Here is a 23,022-nt window from a genome sequence, read left to right on the forward strand (position 1 = left end):
TTGTAAAAAATACTTCAGTGACTCTTTCTCTTCCACAAACGTCACCAAAAGAATTCCTACTGGAAAGCTGCTGGACTGCATTACAAGACACAGCAGGTGACAAGCAGAAAGCTGCAATTGAGAGCTATTGCACATACTAAGAGGAATTAAATGCTACTCTACGGCATGGTTTCAAAAGCAGAGCACAAGTCTCCCTCAAATTAGATAAATGTTAAGCTTTCATTGCCAGGGAGGAATTAATCAAATATTAAAAATAAAGTAAAAATTAAAAAGCATGGTACTAGAAGGTACCACATATGGAAATATATTCATTTTCAAATCAATCAGTGAGCCTACATGCAATCACTAGACTAGCTGTGATATTTTTTTAGAAGTTGATTTCTTAAAAAGTGTCTTTAAGCCAGAATAAAGGAAGAGAAAAATACTGGTACTAAAAGGCTACAATGTCATTTTAAAGTAAATTTATTGTCAATATTTCACTACCTACTGTAATGACCAAGAAAAACACATTTGATTTTATTATCCAGTGTGTTTATATTGAATGTTGAAAAATCATGTCTCTGTAATCACTAAACTTCCCCTCTCTCTGTACTTTATATTTCCTTCCTTGATAAAACTCAGTTATTTGGAAAATTGATATACAATAGCCTAGGAAAAAAGCCCTGAAATTCTAGTCCAATAGTGATCACTGAACACACTGCCGAGCTAGAATTAGGTCAACAAGCTCTGGCTGTTTGGAAAAACTAAGGCCATGTTAGCAATCCCTTTTTTTAAACAAACATATCTAGATATATTTCCTTTGACTGTTATTGTACAGTCCAATTTGAAAAAACACATTCTAAAATTCGAACAAAAACCACCAAAATGAAAAAACCCCACACCTCTCTCAGTGCCTAGAAAAAGATAAAAGCTGTACAAAATTATAATAAAGATTAAACTCTTACCAAAGCTGGAAACCACTGAGCTTTCTTTTTATCCACACTGAAGCAGTCCACACACACAACTTTTCCTAGTAACTCATCACTTTGTTTCCTATCATCTTCATCTTCATCGCTGGAAGAGGATGAAGATTCTTCTTCAGGACTAAACAACAGAAAGAGACTTAAAACCCAACTATTCAAAACTTGCTTATTGTAATTACAGGAGATCCAAAGCAAATTATCAAAGAGATACAAATAACAGCAACTTGAATTGTCTGCTAGGTATTTTGACACAAAAATGAATATTCATAATATATTACAGTAACAATTCAAACATTACAAACTCAGAAATGCACATTTACTAGACATACATGTAAAACCCAAACAAAACACCACCATGCACCCACAGGGAGAAAGACAGGGTATTCAAAGTGAAACCATTCTACCCTACAAAAACACTGTTCAAAAATACTGTTGCAGTTGTAGTTTTGGACCAATGTTAAGCTAAACTGTTTTGGTTTTCCCTCTTAATCTCTCTACGCTTTTACTTTAACAACCACACAGAATGGAAAGCTATTTTGAGAGAGGACAAATCTCTGAAGAAGAAACATCAGATACAAAGATAAACAGCAAAGACAAAGTCTGTTTATCCTTAAACAGTTCTTTAAAGATGTGCAGTGAACCATTTCTATGACTTTCTACTTCACATTGAATGAAGTGTTGGAATGTAAGTAGATGGGCCAAGATGCAAATGCATTTTCAATTAAAAGGGTTCTGGCTCATTGTTTTGACTGTTCAAGTACAAAGCTGCACCTGGTTTTAACCATATGAGGAGTCTAAATACACAAGCTAGTCCAACTAAAATTACTTGCAACCAAAAAAAAAGAGAAAACCCTCTCTTGACGCTCTCTATATATCCTTTTTTAATAGTCACTTCAAAGGTTAATCTTCAGAAAATATACAGCATCTTCAATGAGCACAACCACCATTACTTCAAAAGCTAACTTTCATTTGTCACATAACTGCTTTTGAGTACAAAATTCAGTACGAACAAAAAACTCAGTTACCATTTGTGTAACAGAAGGCAACTGATGTACAGTTTAAGGAGAATTTCTTTTTCCCCCATCTTGAATTTATGTTATTTCCAGTTATGATAATTATTTTGGTTTAGCATTGTTTTATTTTTTCCCTCAAAATTCCTTTTTTTTTTAAGTAATGGCTTCTTTTAAAATGTATTAAATTCTTTCAGGCTGCTTTCCGGGGCTCAAGAATCTCTTGTAGGAAGAGAAAAAAGACTAAAGAGAAAGTCAGAACTATTTTGGAGAGACTACTTCCTAACTCAAATTGCACAGATACTGGTATAAGTGTCTTTAAACTCAGTCAACTCAGTTTTAACAAGATAAAGATAAGTGTGTTGCTTCTGACATAATAATATCCTGTACAACCCTGTACAATATCCTGTACCATCAGAGACATCAAGGATGCTACAATGACACTCTCTGTGGTAATACCAGCTTTTTTCAGCTTTTTCCTTCACTACCTCACAAATTAGTAACTCAACAATTTTCTGAGTAAATTTACAGCTCCTCTACATATACAGGGCAATATTTATTTCAAGCTACTAGAAAGTGCAAAAACCCAAGCATGAAAACCACTACACCTAAAAACTTCAAGCAAACAAGCAAAAAAATCCCACATAAACCCACACATAGACACAAAAACCTCACAACCCACTCACAAACAATAAAGAATAGGCACTGGACTACATAATACTGGTTTATCAAGACCACAGCTACCAAGAATTTCAGCACCTAAAAATTCTTGAACTTTGTTTTTAAATCAGTAAGCTTTGTTGCAAACTATACTAGAAGCAGTGGGAAAAAACTGATGCACGGGAATTTCCACCTGAATATGAGGAAGAACTTCCTGATTGTGCAGGTGACTGCACACTGGAACAGACTGTCCTGAGAGGTTGTGGAATCTCCTTCACTGGAAATGTTCAAGAACCATCTTGAACCATTGGACTCAATCCTGTGCCAGGTGCTCTAAGATGGCCCTGCCTGAGCAGGGAGGCTGCACCAGCTGCCCCACTGTGGTCCCTTCCAACCTGACCCATTCTGTGACTCAGTAATACTGTTCATCTATTTCTAAAAGCCCTTCAGAGACTGACAAACCAAAGGTCTACAGGAGGATTCTGGGACCTTCCACAAAGACTTCCTATCAGCTGGACAAAGACTGCATTCTAATTATTTTAGCTTGAGTCCAACATATTTACAACACTACAGAGATGTTTGTCAATACAATTCACTGTCACATTTCCATTTGGGATGCCACCTTATTCTTAAAAAAAAAAAAAAACAAACAAGAAAAAGCTCTTGCCTATACCTGGTGCTATTTAAAATACTGATTACATGAAGACTTGAAACGCTTGTATGCAACAACAGACATGAACCTGAGTTTCAAACTGAATGCTAAACAACATTTTTCATCCAGCCTCCTGTTTTTATATAAGAGAAGCCTGAACATACAAATAATAAAACTCGACACACACTGAAAGCTTCAGAATTGATTACATGCAGCACAGATATCAAAATATTTAACTTACATATGATTGGATCTCCTTCCCCTGTTTGTTTTCTTTCCTATAACAGGAGTCCCAAAGTGTTCAGGATTGGTGAGTGGAAGCTGATCTAATGTCTGTTGAAATGAAAAAATACATATGCATATACATAAGAAAAAGTTGGCATAAGTTATTCTCCAAACCACCTGCTTCACTGAAGCAATTTTTGTCAACAGAGACTTTCTCATTATGAAAGAAATACACGAGTACATCATATATGTCACACTTAGATTTTATAAAAGGAATATGTTTTGTTTTGCAGGTTTTTTCAACACTTTCTCTGCACCTCTGAATAATTAATTTTTGTCGAACACACACAAACAATTCTTCCCAGAATTCCTGCCTCTGGATCATCAAAACACAGAGAAATAAGTATCAGGTATTCTGCTCACCTGGCATATTCCATCTCTACCAGATTAATTTTCTGCCTATCCTATAATTAGGCTAAATACTGACTCATCTACTAAAAAATGAACAAAGGTCCCCTTTAAAATGAAACAGCAAGATCACTCAACAGCAGCAAACATGACAACTTACTTTAATTTTTTGTTAGCAATTCATACTTTGATATGTGAGAGAGATTCTAAAACAATTCTAATGAGGCTACTATATTGATAATTGGGAGGGTGCTTATTGATGCTTTATCAGCCACAAAACAAAAAGAGAGGGAGAGAAAGAACTTCCCCTCTTCAGGAAGAATCCTTCAACAGACGGAGTTCATGGACACGGAGAATCTTCTCTCCTTAAGCCTGCTGTTACCTGTTTAAATGATAACCCCTCCTGATTTGAAGGCAGCTGGTACACAATAATTTTTTGTACAGCCACTTATTATTGTTCTTTGAAAGAAGGCAGGAAGCCTTCCAAATTAAATTTAGTCCTCTGACTTCAACTTCTTTGTCATGTATGAATTTTACAATGTGTAACACCAACAAGCACCTCAGAAGTATTCTGTCTGAGACAGAATTGACTGAGGGACAATAAAACTGGCTTTTTAGAATCTAAAAATAAATGCATGACTACTTCTGAGTGTGGTGGACATCCTAAAAGATTCTACACCACACACTTGGGAAGCAGTATCAGAACAAGACAACTGTGGGGCACTGGCCTAATTACAAAAGAAATTTGAGATGTAATTTTCCCTGCTGTGTAGCTGTGCAATCACAAGGTAATTATTAGAAATGTACAACATGTTTCATTCAGAGCTGGTGACAGTGAATTGCAAATCAGTGACTTCTGGCAAAACATCAAAAGCTTAGATGAAAAAAAAGATGATAAAAATAAGATGTACCAGTCATCTGAATGTAAGGTTTCTCTGATTGTGACAAAACAATTTGAATTACTCTCATTCAGCCAAACAGGTCACAAAATTTTGTGACCATGCACTCTAAGGTAATATTCCTGAAACCATACTAAAATACTATTTATGGAACAGAAGAAATCTTATCTTCAGTTGTGCTGATCATTAATAACAAAGAATTAGTTGAAGGAATACCACAATCCTTCAAACTATAGCATTTCTATAGGAATCTAGATTTAGGCATCTAATTAGGCTCCCACCTTTTAACATATGTTTAATTCTGATTTAGGATTCTAGAAGATACCTGAATCTTCACAAGAATGCAGTATGCAAACAACAAACTCAGCTGACTGCAGTAACAGCACACTTGTGTAGAACAAAAAAACCCATCTTCAGCAGCTGTCCAGTAAACAAACGTGTTTACATAAATCTGCCCATGCGTCCAGATTGTCTTACATAATATGAAGGAAGAACCCTCACTCTGAAATTCCAATTATTTGGAATGTACTGCAAATGTTTGCATACTTTAATGTGTAAATCACCTCTAAGACATGAGCCAGCTTCAAAATACTGGTAGCTGTTGTCAAATAAACAAGTAACAGCAAGTTATTATTATTGGCCATTTGAAAGAAAAGCTTTTCTGTTTCATTAAGTGTCACAAATTGGGTTTGACTATCAAATATGCAGCAGAACTTTACTATGCAGAAACATCTACATTAGTTTTTTGTGTTATAAATTATATTACTTTTCATGTTATAAGTATACTGTGATTTTTTTCATCACTAATACAGGTAATTTTTTATACAATGCAAAGTAGTTGCATGGTGTTTGTGTGATCTACAATCTACAATTTTTAATAATATAAAAATGAAAAAGATAAAATGCTGATTTTGTTTCTTAACTTACGTAGTTTGGTGGAATCTAACTGTATTTCTTGTTTTTAAAAAAGAATAAGTCAGACCCTGTGGACCGCACTTTGCATAATCCCCACTTTTAGTAGCATGGATACACATAGCATACTAAAAACTGAGGTAATAGAAGTATGACTTTTAAAATTTTCTATAAAAAAAGCTGCAATATAAAAACTCTTCAATTACCTCACTCTCAGCAAAATGCCTTTCTCCTTTTAAACACAGGGAAGAGCGTCTCAGGGTCTTCTCATCACCATCATCAAATACTGCCACCAGACAAGAAGTGAGGAAAGAAAACATTTCTTTTTAACTCAGGATAGTAATAAGCAATTCATTTACATGTCAGAAAGAATGAGATATATATTCCTGTAGTCAACCCTTGGAACAAACCTATGCCCAGATAATGCTGCAGGCCCAATAAAGCATTTCACAGACTGACCCAATACAAATACATAAGCTGCTCTCTCACCGTAGCTACTTTACACTTGCATACCTTGAGTAATCAGTAGTTGAGCAGACAATTCATTCAACACACTAGAATTCAAAGTCTATTTTTTCTAACATTCAAAAACTATTTTTTCTAACATTAACTATTTTTAAAGAATTTAATTACACAACTCCTGTGATATTCAAGTGGAAGCTCTGCTTACCATGGAGAAACATAACTGGATATTTACAGAAAAAGCTGCAATTTAACATTGTATGCAAGTTCAATGTCTTTCTCTACTGACTTCATGCAACTAAGCTACAGAACAACAGCGATACCACCCTAAGAAGATGACAATAGTCAAAGTGCTGACAATCATCAAACCCTGCTCCACTGACAGAACTGTGCAGCTCCCAGTTTCTAGACTTTTTGCTATCTCTGCTATCACTAGGTCAACTGGAAACAAGCTCATAATGCAGTTCATTCAGCTACATCCTTTAAAATCCTGAAATGCACTGCACACGTTTAAGGTGGGGTCTTCAGAACCTGAACTGGTCACATAGAAAGTATGCTTTTGTCAAGTCTTCTGCAGGTACTTATAAGATGGAAACCTAACAGATTTAACTCTTAGGTTTTGCTTGTACTGTTCAGTGAGACAAGAATTTATCTCTTTTCCCCTCTTGAGCAATGATAATAATTATACTCTTGCCCCCACACAGCAGTGAACTCAAAGACATTTGTGGGCACAGAAACAACCCCAAAGTAACATTACAATATTTCATTAAAAAAAAAGTTTCAGCAACTTCTTAACAAGTCTTTTTCACTTCATTAATTCTTTTAAACATCCTCTTCTCTCCATCAACAGATCAAAGTTACAGCAGAATGGCTGTTGACCAGCAAGATTAAGGAGATTAATTTAATTTCTTGCTTTCCAATGGAGGGTGCTCTGTTCTTCAACGTTCACTAACTCAAATGAAACTATACAAAAAGCAACAAGGTACATCAAAATTCTTGACTAATATTTACTTGATACTAAAGAACTTTTTATTTAGTTCTGTGAATTTTTCATCTCTATATAAAATTGAGTACTTTTGATGAAGAAACTTTCCCTTGTAACTACAATTCCTCAGCTTGGACTACAGTAATTGTTGAACACAGTTCAATTGTGATACAGTATCAGTTAGAGATGCACATCCCTCACTTCAACATTTGTTGAAAAGTATCAATGGCAAGAACTGCACACAAACCACTTAGATTCGGAACTGCATCTCAAATGGTCAACGCATAATTAAGCCCCCCCTTGGTTAAGTGAAGTAGAAGTCAGCAGGTTCCTAATCCACTTTGTGTTAATTAACAAAACAGTCTCCTTACATAATGAGAGATTAAAAAAAAAAATCTATCCACTTCAAGAGATAAGCTGACTATAGCAAAGGTAAACCTATTCTGAGCTAGGCAGGTAGCCACATAATGTGTCCTATGTGGTAATCTGCTTGTGGCCTCTTCCCTGCCAGAAGGAATCTTAATCTTGTTCTATAACATGAATACTTTCAGAGGAAAAGCTTGACCTCTCTGAAAGACTTATGTGGCCAGCATGACATGTATGGCTTAATGACTCTGACATTCTGATCTATGGGAACATCCTGAAAACAATCTACTGAGCAGGCATCAGGAATGTAATGTATTTAAAGTCACATATTCTGAAATTGCACAAGAAAAGCCAGGGAAGAAAAGATACAACTTAATGCAACCAAAATCACTTTGAATTCTAATGACAAACTGTAATGACAAAAAAATGCAGAAGGGAGTAAGACTACTTTTGAACATGCATAGTTCTGCATTTTCAGTAAAGCAAATAATCCTGCCATTTTCTTTCCCCCCTCATAGTAAACACAGACTTTAAGAAACATTTATATGAATGACAAAACAGTATCTAGTTACCTGGACTTTAACACCTTGAGTTCTTTGAGGATTTTTCACAGGGCAGACAAAACTAAGGACACTTATGCATGTATATATGTTTGTGCATTTGTACACATATATATATGCCTATTAAATTTACAAGTTTTATGCATATATATATACACATATATATACACACATACACACTGTGCTATACTTGTTTTAAAAGACTATACTAGTTGGATTTTTATAAAAATTTAAATTTAGTTTTTGCTGTTCTTTGGTAGGAAAGCAGTAGCACAAAAAAAAAAAACCATGTAAGCAAATTAATGTACAATTTCTATTCAGACAACACCTTAATACAAGACACACAGGGACATTCAAAGCAACTTTGCCCATTCTTCAGTGTTAAAAGAGGTCTCAAGCAGCCCTCAAAGCATTATTCCTCTCCAGATAATGCTGCAATGGCATATGTGGTCTTATGTCACTTTTGGAAAGGTACTACTTCAGATGGATCTATGCCTTCACAAAGTTTTTCACCAGATCATAGGAATTTTACTCACAAAATCATTAACAGTGCAAATAATTAGATGCTTCTCGGCAAGGCTAGGACAACATTAGGTAACTGCTAGCTAAGATGAGTGCCAATTCTGGCACCTGGTAAATGGCAACTATATCCTACAGTAGGACTTTCACTCAGATCTGCAAAGTCACCACTGTCAGTAAAGGCAATTCTCGTCTCATTCCAGTCACCCTCCTGACAAAGATTATTCTAATCATCCACAGCTAGAGTCAGTTCTCCATCAAAATGCATTACACTGCCAGCAGCTGTGCTGCTTTTACCAATTCTGCAAGGTCAACATGCTTTTGTCTGCTTTTATCAACAAAACACAAGAATTGAGACTGAAACCCATACTTCTTCCTATTTCCCAAATTCAGGATTTTTGACAGACATCTCCTTTGACTGCAACTCTGTGACATCTACCTTCAAAATTTAATATGCACAGCTTCCTATCTTATTCTTCTTGCTCAACTGCTAACCTCACACTTTCTCAGAAACATAAACAGAGACATACAACACAGCTCTAACACCAGCTATACCATTTGCTTCTTAAAAGCTCTCATATCTGATCCACTTCTGTATTAATTACCAAAAAACTATCTATAATGTTAATTCTTGTCTTTGTACATTATGTTTCATCCCATCCTAACCCAGTCTCACCTATACTAATAGATTCTACTTCTCCAACAGAAAAACAGACATATTTCCTTCAACACTTATCTGTAAGGTCTTATCTAAATTTAGAGCTCCATTCCCTTCTGAAAGGACTATGACTAGGGAAAATAAAGTCTTTCTCTAGTTGCTCAGCATCACCTCATTAACAATAACCCATACTTCAAAAGAACTAAATCTCACTAAAGTCCTTTCAAGTTCTAGTCTTCAACTTCCCATATCTACCCAGGAAAGGGCTATGTAGTTTTTCAAAAATCAATACATTTCCTGTATGTAAATTAAAAAAAACCTCCACCCTCTACTGGCTATAGAGTATGTGGTATATTATCAAACATCTGAAATATCATATTACAATAAGCCATGTGTATTTTTACAGCAGCTGTTGTAAGGGCTAAGTCTGGGAGTGGGGAAAATTAGGTGTTGCAGCTTGTGTTTTAAAAGCAGTTCTTCGCCCTTTTTTTTAAGGACCTGTGACAGCATACTTTGCTTCAAAATATTTAACAAGTGTACTTAATATCTAAGGAGCAGTCACCAGTTATAGAGCAATTCACTACATCTTTATTTGGTGTCCCAGTTTCAGATCATAAAGGGCACAGTTTCTTATAAAAACCCAAAAGAAGAAGTTTATCTTTAAAGGTTTTTCATGGAAACTCTGAATACCTAAGTATCTCCAAAAAATCTCTCTCACCATGCTTAGGACATGTCCAGGTCACAGGCTTATTTTTAAGTCAGAAGTCAAATACATAAATCTTTCTCTTACCTACAGTATACCAACTTGCATCTGTTAATTTGTTGATAACTGCTTCCTGGTATGTTCCATCTGGATTCTTCACTTCCACAACAGTTCCTACCTAAAATAGAGAACTCACTTAGCACTGGAGAGTTTCTAACACAGGCAATGAAATCAACACTTCTGTGTCAGCAAGAGATAATTTCTAGCCTATTCCATGTCAAATATAAAATGTTTTTCCAGTTTCACTTGAATATACTTGTATCCCTCAAACTTCTTTTTTCATTCCTTTAAAATAAGCCAACTAACTGAGCTGATTATTTCCTGCCAGCAGGTGGGGAACAAGAACCAATTTGAGTGATGTCATTCTCTTGTATAAGAGCTTTCCCATCAAATCCTCCTGCCGAGTTCTCCAAAGGAATGGTGACTAAAAACCAGTGCCAGCCATACTTCATAGCTTTAAGGCAAAAAGAACAAAGAGGCTTTTACCAGCCTGTGCTGCATCCCCTTTAACTACAAAGAAAAAAATCTAACATAAAGAGTATACTACCTCTAACTTTGTAGCATCACCTTTTATGCTTTGTGATCCTACCTAGCCTGTGTAATAAGTTGAATCTTCTTCTCTCACCCCATAGCGTATATGCACATTTATGTCAAATATTGAAAAGAAAAATGTTTTTCAAAGCATTAGCAAGATATAAACCAAATTTATTACCTTTAAGGGACCCTTAATGTGGTCATCTTGCACTTCCACTGTTGAAGAATCATGCCTAAAGGTTACCTAAAAAATATAATTCAACTGACAATCACTTGATATAATTGAGCAGCATAAGCACATGCAAACGTCAATAGCCCTTCTCTTACTCTCATTTTACAGTTAATCACCATAATCATCCCACTTGCTGAAAGCTGTCTTATTCATATATTATAGAAATATGAGGGGCTAATTCCTTAGTTATCAGATCTCCTAAAATATTTTTCTCTTTCACAATAGAATCATTATCTCTAAAGGAAATAACAGTGAAGAGTATAACAAAATTGTCTAATAGTCAAAATTATCTCTGGAGTTCTCTTAAAGTATTTGAATATCTCTAGTACCACAGCAAGAAAGGAGAAAGTTTCAAGACTTCGGAGTACAACTTTAAAGCTACACTTATATTTCAATGCTTTGAAATCAAACAGTTTTAGCACCTTTATCTTTTGCTGATAAAAGTGCATTTTTCACCTCATGGTTGAAAAGACTCACAAAAGTACAGGACATTGCTGTCGACTAAACAAAATGAACAACTCAGACAGGATTTCAGTTAATGTCAGTCTAGCCTACACACAGAGTTAATTGGAAGAAAATGTAAAACCAGCTAACTTTTCAGTCCTTCAAAACTGGAGTTAGTAAATCCTGTAAACATATGAAATTATTTTCCCCTGACACTTCCATAAAGATACAAAGGCTGTTGTCTTTAATCCTACATACTATGTCCTCAGGAAAAAAAAAGGTCTGGAAATTCAAATGTATGATTAGTTATCTGTACCAGGTGCTACGGACATTCACCTTTTGTTTCATTCACAATTAACTTGGTTACACTGAAAGTCATAGGATTAATTGCATCTGAAGTTTTATTTCCACTCAGGTTTTAAAATTGCAGGAAACTGAGAAAATTCTAGAATTACATTTTATGTACTTATGTACCTTTATTAACACACAAATGATGTTCTGATGTTCACCAGAACAGACTCTCTTGGTATATTGATGTTGAAGTGTATGATGTTTTACTGAGTATTTGAAATAAGTAAGAATGTAACATGAGCTCCAGCTGTGTAACACTAGCTCTCAACTACAGCAATCCTATATCAAAAGTCTGGACTTGTTTCACAAGAGTACCCACGAGCATGCTCACACTGTTGTTGAGAGTTTCACTGTAGCACACAGGAACAGCAAAATTTCCTTCAGAACCACACTGTTCTCTAACATCAACTCTCCTACACAGCCTACTCAGAGAGGAGATTTTAAGGAGTTTTGCCAAGAACAGCACCTACAACCAGGACTAAGGACAATCTATCTTGACCAATTGGAAAACAAATGCACTAAAATGCTACACTGCCCCTTCCAGGTGTTACTTCAATGAAATAGTCATCAATCCTTCTTGTAGTCAGAACTATAGCAACACATACAGTTGTGAGAGTGTGTTCTTTTTAGACCTGCACATCTCACTTGCTGATGGCAAATATTTTGTCCATCACACAGACAAAATCATATCTTGTAACCAAAAGGCAGACAAAGGATTCAGGCTAGGAATTAACTGAGCAAGGACTACTCTTCTGAACTTCATCCTGACAGATACAGGTATTTAATTCCCTCTTTGCAGGAATTTATCTAGAAAGCCAAAACTCAGTTAAGATGCAAAATAATCTGAAACCAAGGGTCACTAGTGGCTCATGTGAAATACCCAGTAAACCAGTTCTGATTAAGAGACATCTGGTTTTATTTACTTTCTGTAATTATCTTAAATGTATTTTGCAGCAAAAAGGAACTCTAGCCAGAACAGGAGTCGGCCACAATGTACTCTATGAAAGGTAAACAAAGCAAATTGCTATTGTGTATTACAGAATGGTTTGTCTTTTTAAAGATGTCTTGGGGCTTTGACTCTTTGGGGGGGGAGAGTTATGATACCAACAGTTTTTGCTTCTTGAGTTATTCATATGTGCTCAAAAAATACTGGTTATTAACATAAATATTCAAACTCCAAACTCAGTGTGACACTGTTGGCCTTTCTTGAAGAAAAGTGATGTCAGTAAGTACTAGTTGTGGGTTTTAATTCTCACAATAGTTAGCAATATGGAAACTTTCTGTCTCAGGCAAAAGATTAAAACATTCAGCACATCATCAACTTGGTTAGACTCAGCTGGAATTTCTTTTTTCTACACTATCCTTAAAAGACAGACCTAGTAAGTCCTATTACAGCAGCAGCTTTACTTATTTCTGTTTAATAAAGACCTACACAGAAAACAGTTTCTTCTGAAACTTCTGCGCAGGGTGCCCAAATGCAAGTGGTGGTGGATGATTTTGCTAATTGTTTTAGGAGATGCTGCCAAAATAAACTGGCTTAAATAACTCTCTAAATAAACCTATAATAAATCTGATAAAGTAGAGACTCCTGTAACACCCAGAGTCTTGCCCTTGAGTCAAATTTGTACTGCCTTCAACACTTTGGAAAAGTCCAGGCAAATCTGAAGTTCTGCTTTCCATAAGCAAGTGTGCAATGCTATATTACCGTAGAATTCTGTACTGTGTACAGAATTTGCCAAAGACTACTAAACTGCCAAATGCAGTCCCTATTGATATTGACATTATAAGTACATAGCACCTGCATTAAACTGAATGAAGTTTTTAAATAATGCTGTAATGGGAAAGTTGACATAAAGGTATCTCCTCAAAATATTCTAGGAAGCAGAATTCAACAGAAGAAAGCACATAAAAGGAGACACAATTAAACATATTTTACTTGTCTGAAGATTACAATACTCATATCAAAAGAATTTTGTTGCAATTCTACTGTCTCAGCAGAACATCTAGTTATAAACTTAAATTACTGCTTTGCACTAAAATCGACAGCATGAAGTTAACTGACTTTCCTTCTGCTCTAGTAGTTCTAGAAGACTAAGGCATAAAATATAAACTGGGGCCAAAAGAAACCCATTCAGCAAGAAAAAAAATAACACAGCAGATAAAATACCAAAATTTCAGACAAAGCACACCTGCTAATGAGAATCTTTGTTAGAGCTAATATTAGGGAAAGTATGCATGTGCCAGGAAGAGCAAAACAGATTTTCAGAGAAAATCAGAGAGCCACTGCTAAGTTTAAGAACTACACATTCTTGGTGGAGAAAAAACAATGTAAACAGATATTGTTACAGTACTTACAAAAATCTCAACCACATTACTCTAGAAAGCAACAACAGTACTGGGGCCAAACTGCTCTAAGCAATACAGTAACAGTGAGCACACACACACAAAAGTGAACCCAGAAGGCTTTGTACAAAATCTCCACACACAATTCACAGAAAAATTCAATTTCATGTCAAGATCTTTCTGTAAATCTTGCAGTGACCAAACTTAAAGTGATAAACCCATAAGAAAATACTTAGCACTGAATAATAAATAGCAAGTGGCCATCTACAGAGGTGGGCTGAAAGTCCCCCAAAGAATTGAAATGAGTCAAGATTTCACTGATCTAGGCACAACAAAATTCCTGTACTTAAATACTGATGCTTAACAGCTCAAATAGCAATACTTAATCACTTAAACCCAACGGTACTGTAAAGCATAGACCAGCTGATGCTATTAAGAGTTTTGAATAATGAAATGTAAAGACCACTGATTTGCTCTTCTGGCAGATTTAAGACTAAAATCTTCATGTTGTATTTAACATTATTATCAAATAAGTGACAATAGACCTTCCCACCAGGGTTTATGGAGAGTGCCTGCACACTCCCTCAGACACACTATAGGCAAAAATCAGCCACAGCATGAGGGCAGAGTCAAATAATGCACACTAGTTTATAGTGTGCAATAGCCTTCAATAACAGGTTATTGCCACTCACATTTCACACATTTTTCATTTAAATTTACAGTAGATATAAGAAAAATATTCTGCCACTAACTCTTGCAGAGCAACAATCTAACTTGTATTTTCTAGGTGGTTTTGATCCTTGTTCTGCAATGTTTCCATATGAGGTTAAGAGGCAAAGCAGAAAAATAGGACCTCCTCCCAAATCAGTTTTTAGGGCAACATTATCCCAACAGAAATATGCAGCCATTTTGCAGGGTATTGCTCTCCTTATTTCTACAAATCATACTTTAAATTTTCAAGGAATGTTAAAATGTGTATCTTGCAATCTCTTTGCAGAATTTTTAGTTGTCCTACATGTGGCTTATATTGATTCAGTCATTAACTAGTTATCATAAATCTTAGGTGAGATCCCTGGCTTGCTATTCTGTAAGACTCAATGTGCCAAGTGGCTTTTGGAAGGCAGAAACGTTTCAGCTTATTCCTGAAGCATTACCTAGTTGCCAAGGCTAAATGGCAGTGACCTGTACTCCTCAAGTAAAAGATACCCTATTAAAGCCTACTTTGAGTAGTCTTAGCTATTTTCTGGCAATATTGTCCCATATACCATATATAAGCCTACATTTGCCACATTTTAATCAATTACTTTAAGGTCAGCCTATGGCATTGAAGGTGAAAAACATGCAGATGATAAAGCAGTGACAGAAACAGAACATACTTATTTGTGTGGGAGTGGGGGAATCCCTCCCATCCCAACAATAATAAGCTTACTGTTATTTCAAAGACTATAATACCAGCTTCCAAGGACAGGATAGTCTCTTAGCTGTCCTGAGACTAAAAAGAAGTTTCACATTGCACCATTATGAACATTAATCACTTTTTTACCCCTCCTCAAAAAAGTGCTTGCAGGAAAACCGCATACCTTAACTTTGACAAGCCTTTTTGCTGTCTTGATCTTGGCTTCACAGAAGGCTCCTCTATACTTTGCACTCACATCAGTGCCCACTGTGAGATAGGGAGGCTCATCAATTGCCTGGAACAGAAAGGAAAACAACTGCTTTTTAATACTGACCACTGGCAATACAGCTACCATAGTCTCACCAATTTCTGTGGACAAAGAATTTCCAAACAGCCCAATGAAACTTAAATTGACAGCAGTAGGAACAAAGAACACAACACTAAGCTAATACGATGTAAATCAATAATACAAAAATACAATCTTATAATATACAAATATAATCTCCTGATATAAGGTCATAAATACAATAAACTGATACCACAGTTATCTACAACAAGCACCACATAGGTTTCCAGCCGCTGCACCATCTGAAGACTTAGCAGGTGATGAATTCTACTGCAATGGTGAAGACCAACCAAGTGTTCTACTGTCTCCTCAATTGCCTCAAGACCTGATTAAGTCGCATGAAGACACCAATGTTTATTTCCCTCACATAATTAAGGTTCATTTTTCATTAGTAAATAGAATAACTCTGAGGAGATTTTGCCTTTTTTTTTTAATAAAGTAAATGATAAAGGTGATGCTCAACAGGAGAGTAGCCCACGGGCAAGGTAAAGAAGGAGACTGACAGAGACTAAACACAAAATGAAGGTTAAGGGTCCAGACAAAAGACAAGGTTTTGTGGCATGAAACATAGAACAGGTGACACCCAAACAGGGAAACAAGAAACAGAAGAGGTGGGAAATAAGAGAACATAGGTCAAGTCAGTATACTGAGTGAGATCATGAAGGTACAGTTCCTTCAGAGGAAGTCCATCTTCTCTCACACAACCTCTCATAACATAACCTGGGTGAGGAGATTCCAGATAACTGAACCACTTATGAAGTATCACTTCATAGACTCTGGGTCAGAAGAGGGAAGGCAGAGGGTGACATGCAAGAGGAGTGAGGTTTGTTTTCAAGAGCTGCAAGCCTCCATAGAGACCCAGACAAGAGCAAAGCAAAGAGATTTAAGCCCTTATCGAAGCCAAATTGTGTTTCTGTGCCCCTACAGATTCAAACACAGCTTACAAGGGGCATCTCTGGCACATAGAGATTCTCTGTAGGGAAAATATAGAGATAAATCATCACAGGCATCAGAGACTATTTGAGACTGAGGTGCTTGCACTCAGCATCAGATAATTCCTACTAGCTGCTCCCAGTTCCAATACATCAGAAGGCATGGAAGTGTGTACTTGAATGCTTCAATGCACCATTTTTCAGACATTTAAGTTCCACAAAACTTGAAATTGAGAAACATTAGATGCTACAGGGTTAACTCCTTACTAATGATACTTTTTACAGTGACTCTGTTCCAGCCTCTCTCTCTCTCTCACTGGCAGGCAATAGAATATATTTCTGAGTAGTATAAAATCGTTATCAATCTGCACTTTCTAGGATCACCAGAAGCATGAATGCACTAATGAACCCTCCTCTCTCTCTCCCTGTGTGTGTGGTACGTGACTGCATGCAGAGTAGTAGGATATATTACTCTGGTGGTAGTATATCCATGAACACCTATCCTTTCCTAATCCAGGCTTAATACCAATAAAACTCCGCTGAGATTAACAAGGAATCTGTTAAGCGTGTTGGGATTCTGAAATTCATTCCCCCCTTGCTTGCCCAACAGTAGGCGCCTTCGAGGCAAGCTGCCATGCCTTCCTCTTGCTGCACTTGGATGGGTGCTGAAAGAGGGTCTCAGGTGGTGATAAATTTGATTTTGGTCAGCACTTGCACTGAAGTGAACTAAGAAGTGGCTGTTTCCCACAATATGAATCTGAGCAGAGGAAAGCAGCAATGCATTCTCCTGCAAAGACAGTAAAGCTCTGAAAGGGGAGCATCCCTCCTGCTCCACTGCACTCTGTAGTGAAGAAACTCATTCACCACTACGGGGGTGATAGCATTTCATGACAGTTCATCTTCCAAAGTTAAAAGGAATTGTAAAGTACTGAGATGACTTTAACAAGAGCGACAGACCCCAGATGGGTCCACACAGATGCACACACTACTATAAACAAAACTTAAAGAGCTGGTTTGTCAGTGTAGGTCTATACTTCCCTATACAGACAAAAGAATTATCAGAAAGATCAATCCACAATGTCAAGATGAACTTACAGAAAAATATAGAATACTTTTTCTTCACTGCTATTGACACTAACTAAAACAAAAAAATAAATTTTGAGCACCAAGATAATCTGAAGCTCTGGTCTTTGTTTGAAAATTTATGGCAGAGGAACAGGCAAGTCAACAACCAAACTTTAGGCAGGACTTTAAATTCTCATAAAGATTGTAATTATCAGTATTGTGATTACTTTATCACTACTCTAATTTAACAACTTCTTCCAGAAAGAATATTCATTCAGAAAAACCCAATATCTGTAAGAATTTCTCTTACTAACACACAAGTTAATTTCAATCTCTAGCCTAAATCCTTTGAAATTAGTCTTATTCCTTTCACTGAAATTAGTTAATATTTACTGCCCTAAAGAACTAAAGAATAGCAACATAGGGACTATTTGCTTACCAATGTAGGTATGTTTACTAGACATACAGTATTACAGTGGCTTTTGAGAGAAAAATTATGAAATTAATTTCTTTAACTACCACTATAAATCATTATATACTCTAAAACAGTATCTGAAATCTTCAACGGATACATACTGGATTTTTTCCTGCAATTTCATTATTCCATTGAAAGACAATTCACATGGGCCTTCTCCCCACCCAAATCACTTAACTGAAATTTCCAACATACTTCTCTCATTGTGACAGAGTAACAACTGAAAGTGGCAAGTTAAAATAATTAGCAAAATGTGATGCATCATAATGAATGCAAACTAAAAAATAAAAGTAATTATCAGAGTCTGGCATCAATTTAAGATAATTGACTTTGTCATTCTCACCAACTCTGAGTCACCTGTTCTCAAGTAGGTTTTATTCAATTCCACCAACATCAAAGAGATTAAAAATTAGTATACAGCTATTTTTACCTTTCTGTTATCCCTTCCCTGCTTTGTGCTTACGTCATTTATTAGATGCCCTTATGCTCAGACTGAATGCATCTTTGCCTATTTAATTTTGACATGTTTTATCAGGATCTGGTTTTATTCTTTTTTTAGGCTTTTCAGAGCAGGTTTCCAGAAAATAAAAAAACAACCAGTATGCCAAAATACAGCTAGAATTTGACAGTTCTCTAATCCTGGAACAGGTATTGCAAGCATACTGAAAATATTTAAACAAGAATAATTGCAGTGCTATTTAAACGGAGATGGGGGGGGGTCTACCCTGTAATACAAAAAGTTCTGGGCTTCCTAAAATTCTTGAAGGCGTCTTAAAATAAAACTGTACTAGTTTAATTCGTTGCTGTCTCGGCCTTTATTTTACTTAAAAAGATAATGTGAATTGGCATTTACATTTTATATGTGAACATAATCACCCACAGTTTATAATTTAAAGATAAGAATCATCATTTCCGGAGCACATCAGTAAACTGTTGTCAACAATCAGCAAACTTCTTACAATCAGCTTACAATCAGTAAACTTCTGTCAACACCAAAACTGAAACTATGCCCAGCACACACCATCACTCATGTATTAATGAGATCATGAACTTCTTTCATTCCGAGCAGCTTCAATACACACCCCAGGATATCCTGTCAATGTTTCTGTGTCTCTAAATGCACTTTTTCGAGTTCGCACTGGAAGGAGGAAAGTGAAGCTGATGGCAGTATCTCGGTTTGTTCGTTTCCTTCTTTAACTAGTGCCAGAAGACTGGCATTGAAGGTCTTCACTGGCAGACGGTTCCCAGAGGAATCAGTATTTGTCTGCATGAATGACCGAGGCCAGGCTGCCGAAGGGGTGACACCGGGAGCCGGCCACCCGTGCGCACACGGACGCCAGGGGAGCGCTGTACCCCGCGGCCGCAGCCAAGCGGGGGCCACGGCGAGGCTGTTTGGGAATGAGATCGTGATGAGCCCTTCACCAGCATCCCCTGCAGGGGTGCTGAGCGCTGCCAGGGCGGTTCGAGCAGCGCCCCGAGGAGCTGGGGACAGCCGGGCCGATGCTGCAGCTTCGGCAAGGCCGCCGGAGGAAGACGCTCCCGGGTGAGCTGGTCGGCCCATTGGGCGGGGGGGGCAGGCGGGCAGCAGCGATTCTCCGGGGAGCGGCCGCTTTAAGGGGAGGGGCCGGGGCCGGGAAGCTGCCAGAAGTTTCTGGCCGCCCGCCCTCGCCCTCTCCCCGAAGGCGCCCACGCCTCCGGCAGATTAAGCGCGGATTGCCGTAAACTAAATTTGTCCCCTTAAGGCGATTGCCGGGTAAATCTGCACGCAGAGCTTCCCGGGAGCCTGTCGCTGCTGCAGCCGGGCACGGAGCACCAGCAGCGCCAGCTCCCGGGATCCGGCCGGGAAAACGTGCGAGCGCTGCCCGCGGCCCTGCAGTGCAGCTCCTCCGGAGGGAGCGCCGCTGGAATGCGCCTGGCCTTGAGTAGCCTAAAGCATCGGCCAAATCACTATAAAAAAAAAGTTCCGGCGCTGTCTTGGGTGAGCAAGAAGGGATAAAAAGAAAAGCATTTCCTGCAGTTTTGCACTTTCCATCAGGAAATTCAAACTAATGGACAACCGCCACGCTACTACTAGCACTTAATTTTGTTTTATTAATGGGAGTAGGATGAATAGTTTCTCTGCTATCTCAATTCACAACTGCTGGGCGCGCAGAGGAGTTGCAGCACGGGCTGCCGCAGCTGAAAAGCTGGTTTACCACTTAAATAAGAAGCAGTCTCTAGGTGACCAGTCAGCAATTTCCACCAATTCAGTGGCGGAATTTTCTTTGGCAGGAAAAGCAGGCTGCTGGAAGGGTGCTGCTCCAGCCTTCGAGCTGATTATACCTGGAAGGATAGATAGATGGCTAGATGCCTACATCATAAAACATCCTGCACATCTTCTGAATTTGGATATTTACATGGGTATAAATAGTTCTGGTCTTCCATGTATGAGGGAGAAAACACATAGAGACCTCTCCCAGAAATACCCATGTGAAATACCCATTTTAACACTGCAATCTAAAATGGTAGCATCATGCTTTAACATACATTTTAAAGCTGTAAAGAAGTTGGTTTTCCAGCATTTTTCTTACATATATTTTTCCATCTACGTGGGATGAAATCATCCTCACATCTCTTCTTTCAACTGTGCTGCATTACTATATTCAAATGGCTTTGTAGAGTCTGTCATGCCATCCAGCAGCTGATAAAATTGCATTACATTGTGCTTTGCCCATAAGCAGATCTACTACAGTGTATGTGTGAATGTATTATTTCTATCTCCTCATCTGTATTCTTCTGCACTGTGCACAGGATGTTCCAAGTAAACCACATGAAAACAAGATTAAGTATTCAATCTAGAAACGTAGCAGACATGGTTACTAGGAAAGCCTGCAGGACTGCTTTTGGAGTAATATGCAAACAGAAAAACCTTCCCTCAGTCTTTCATGTATGTGAAGTCTGAAGAGCCACGATTTTAGTTTGCATTAAACATTCAAAATTCAGCATTTATCTACTCTACAAGACTCTTGAGTCAAGACACTGTATTTTCAACAAGCAAAAACCACGCTAACTATCCCACAATGAATGAAAAGAAAGGGCTGGTTTTCAGAATTTAAGATTTGTTTAATTTCACTAACCAAGGTTCAGGGAAAGCTTGTTAAAGACTCAAGACCCTCTCCTCCTGACCCTTCCTGGCATCCAAATTATTACTGACTTTCAAAAAGAAACATCACAAGGCTCAAAATCTTATTTCTTTGCTCACCCACAGTAAGCATGAGGAGCAGTGGCAAAACTTTTTTCCTACTGCCTATGGTATTTTGAAGTTATTTTTCCAAGGCAAGTATTTTCTTGTTGTTTGTCTGTAGTCCATAATTCAAGATGGAAACACAGTTTGCAAGCAGAATTGTTAGAGACATACTTGACTATTCCATCTACAGTCATCCCAGTCCCATCATTTAGTAGGAAAACCCACCAATAATACCCCACTACTTCAATCCAGAACCAAGCCAAATCTTAAAGTCTTCTAATGAAGAGTAAATATTTCACATAGCTGGAACCTTAAATTCCCTTTCCATCCTGCAGAATTAGTAGCTACCTCAAAGTCATTCAACAGGCTTTCAGAAGCTTCTGGGACAATGAAGGCTTGAAAAAACTCAGTTTTAATTTTTTTTTTTTTTAACAAGAGTAAATTCAACATCTCCTAGACAAGTTCTGAAAAAAACATTTTCATTAACACAGGTGAAAAAAACAAACACATAAGAAATTTCCTCCCCCAATACTAATGCATTTAACTTACAGATTATTACCTTACATACTTTCAAACTGCAGTAAGTTCCAGCCAACAGCAGAGATCCACCTACACACTGCAGAATCAATCCTTTAATAAGCAAAATCTCAGTGTAATTAGGAGTGCAAGATTTTGCTTACAGTTCAATCTGCTGTAGTTCAGAGGATGTTTGACTTTATAGTAATAGCAGACGTCTTCAGGAAAAACTATTATTATAACACTTCTAATATACTCAATTTTGCAGATAATATCTTTATACTTGATTTCAAATACATTTCTCATGTATTTTCAGAGCAGCAAAGCTAAGAAACTTCTAAAACCTTCCTACAAGCCGTATCACCAAGGCACACAATTCCTCAAAGGCAAATGAAGTATTCAAAACAAAGACTGAAGCCCAGAGAATAAAAAATTCCTTTAAAAAAAGGAAATCAATTGGCCCATCATCCACCTTCCAGAAATGAGAACACCACAACAGGAAGCAGGAGGAATTTTTCAGAAACTTGCAAACTACAAAATAGAATAAAAGGCAGTGATGTTTTCCACATGAAAAGGCTACTACATGAAAGCCCAAGAGCAAGAGTATGCTTTGAGCATATTTTCTTCTGGCTGAAAAATCAGATTTTTACTTACTTTTTGGTTTTGTTACAGTTGTACATGTCATAGAAAGGCAGAACTACTAATGTATATATATATATATATATAAATTTATGAAGGAAAATGGTTCAATTTTATCAATATTTGCCCACAAATCAAAATTATGGTAGGAAACATCCTGACCAAACCTAACATTTACAAGTTAAAGGAGGAGGGAGGGGAGTTCTTGTAATGAAACCTATTTCCAGTTTCAATTTAAAATCTACAGGAAGTTTCAAGTAACACCTCACCAATCTTGTAAGCAAACATTATACAGCACGTAACTGTGGCAAAATATCATTGTTGTCTACCCCCTCGACCAAGCTGGAAATTACCAGAGCTTAGTGCACTAATGTCTGGAAGCATTAAGCCAACTTCTGACAGCTTTAGCCTTCCCTACAGGTGCAAAGCAGGTATTTTCTTTTATTTCAAATTATTAAGTTTGATCAGTCCAGGGCCAAGCT

At 37.2% G+C, this 23,022-nt stretch overlaps 1 protein-coding gene across 1 annotated transcript in view; it reads right to left on the reverse strand.

Annotated features, from left to right (window-relative positions):
* Positions 1-23,022, reverse strand: part of ARID4B (AT-rich interaction domain 4B) — an 87,381-nt gene that overhangs the window by 42,370 nt on the left and 21,989 nt on the right. Inside the window, 6 exon segments of the mRNA XM_054514300.1 lie at positions 945-1,083; positions 3,526-3,617; positions 5,935-6,014; positions 10,069-10,159; positions 10,754-10,819; positions 15,526-15,636. Of these exon segments, the coding sequence (XP_054370275.1) occupies positions 945-1,083; positions 3,526-3,617; positions 5,935-6,014; positions 10,069-10,159; positions 10,754-10,819; positions 15,526-15,636 (579 nt within the window).

This window comes from Molothrus ater, chromosome 3 (assembly GCF_012460135.2).
Source record: "Molothrus ater isolate BHLD 08-10-18 breed brown headed cowbird chromosome 3, BPBGC_Mater_1.1, whole genome shotgun sequence".
NCBI classification, from domain to species: Eukaryota; Metazoa; Chordata; class Aves; order Passeriformes; family Icteridae; genus Molothrus; species Molothrus ater.